This window comes from Trichechus manatus, unplaced genomic scaffold (genome assembly GCF_000243295.1).
Source record: "Trichechus manatus latirostris isolate Lorelei unplaced genomic scaffold, TriManLat1.0 scaffold00053, whole genome shotgun sequence".
Classification (NCBI taxonomy): Eukaryota; Metazoa; Chordata; class Mammalia; order Sirenia; family Trichechidae; genus Trichechus; species Trichechus manatus.
Window position 1 is genome coordinate 3,889,136 of NW_004443989.1, and position 1,370 is coordinate 3,890,505.

The 1,370-nt window shown below is 36.7% G+C and overlaps 1 protein-coding gene across 2 annotated transcripts in view; it reads left to right on the forward strand.

Moving 5' to 3' along the window:
- DYNLRB2 (dynein light chain roadblock-type 2) overlaps positions 1-965 on the forward strand; it is a 28,162-nt gene extending 27,197 nt beyond the window's left edge. For both annotated transcript variants that reach the window (XM_023732510.1, XM_004377779.2), the window contains 2 exons: positions 25-192; positions 922-965. In XM_023732510.1, the coding sequence (XP_023588278.1) occupies positions 25-192; positions 922-965 (212 nt within the window). The remainder of the gene's footprint in view (positions 1-24; positions 193-921) is intronic.
- Positions 966-1,370: the final 405 nt, after the last annotated feature.

The following is a 1,370-nucleotide window of genomic DNA, read 5'->3' on the forward strand; positions in this document are numbered from 1 at the left end:
CCAAATTGTGAACTCTCATAACAGGCATTCCAATCCGAACAACCTTGGACAACTCGACAACAGTTCAGTACGCCGGTCTTCTTCATCAGCTGACCATGAAGGCCAAGAGCACTGTTCGTGATATTGACCCTCAGAATGACCTAACTTTTCTTAGAATCAGATCAAAGAAACATGAAATCATGGTTGCTCCAGGTAATTTGATGTTTCATATCTAAAAAGCATCTTTCTACTTTCCTGGATGAAAACTTTGTTTTAGACTATGGAGTGGAGATTGTAATATACAACATGAAACATAATAGTTTTCAATTTAAAAAATGAAGAAGTTTGAATCTGAAAATTCCAACTTGAAAATTTTGTGAAATTAGCAATGAATTTGACCTTTGAACAAGCTGGATTTTGTCCACATGCATTTATTATTAGTAATCAGGAAACTTAGGAGATGCAGTTCTCATTTGTAGTCACCTTAACACACAGACTCTGTGGAGATGGGGAGAAAGATCTTCTGTCTAGAGATGAAGTATGGGGGAGAGAGTCAAGGATAGATGTAGGTGAAAGGCCTGTAGGGTCCTAAATGCACCCTGTGGGGAAAGCACATCTGCCTGGTCTACCAGAAGGCAGCGAGCACAGAGACATTTCTGTTCCCCAAAAAAATACATTTATGGAATTACTAGATGTCAGTGTACAACATTACCCAGTGCTCCTAAATCTAGCCTACAGCAAACTTCTCTATAGCACATCCGTAAAATCAGAATTACCCATAAACTAAATAAAGCTTGTTCCACACCTGTGTTCTCACCCCAGCTACACGTGCAACCAAGGTTGAAAACCACTGGTCTCCACAAGGTCCATGCAATGTTTTGAAATATTCATGAATTAAATTTACTTTTTAGGTGAATTAATTTTTCCCATGTCTCTCCATAGATAAGGAGTATCTTCTGATTGTCATTCAGAATCCATGTGAGTAGACCTGCTGTACAGCCAAGTCTGCCCTAGTGATGCTGAGTTGAAACATTTTATTCTTTAATGATTACTAAAATTATATTCCTATCTAACTGATCTTTTGGACATTATTTTCTATTTTTACATTTAAACTACTGTATGTGTCTCATTTAGTCCCTTTTGATTGTATTGTAAAATTGTAAGTACCTTAGCTATATAATAAACAAATTCTGGCATGCATGTCCCTATATTTTTCTAATACACAAAATGGAAGGATTCTAGTGAGAAGATAGCCTTCTTTAATGGTATTTCTGTTAGTCTAGAATTAACTAACCAGGAATAAGTATGGAAGTATAATTTTGCCCATTTTGTTAACATGCCAAGGAAATGCAGTGGAGCACTGAGGAAGCTACAAAGGGAGTATAAAGTCT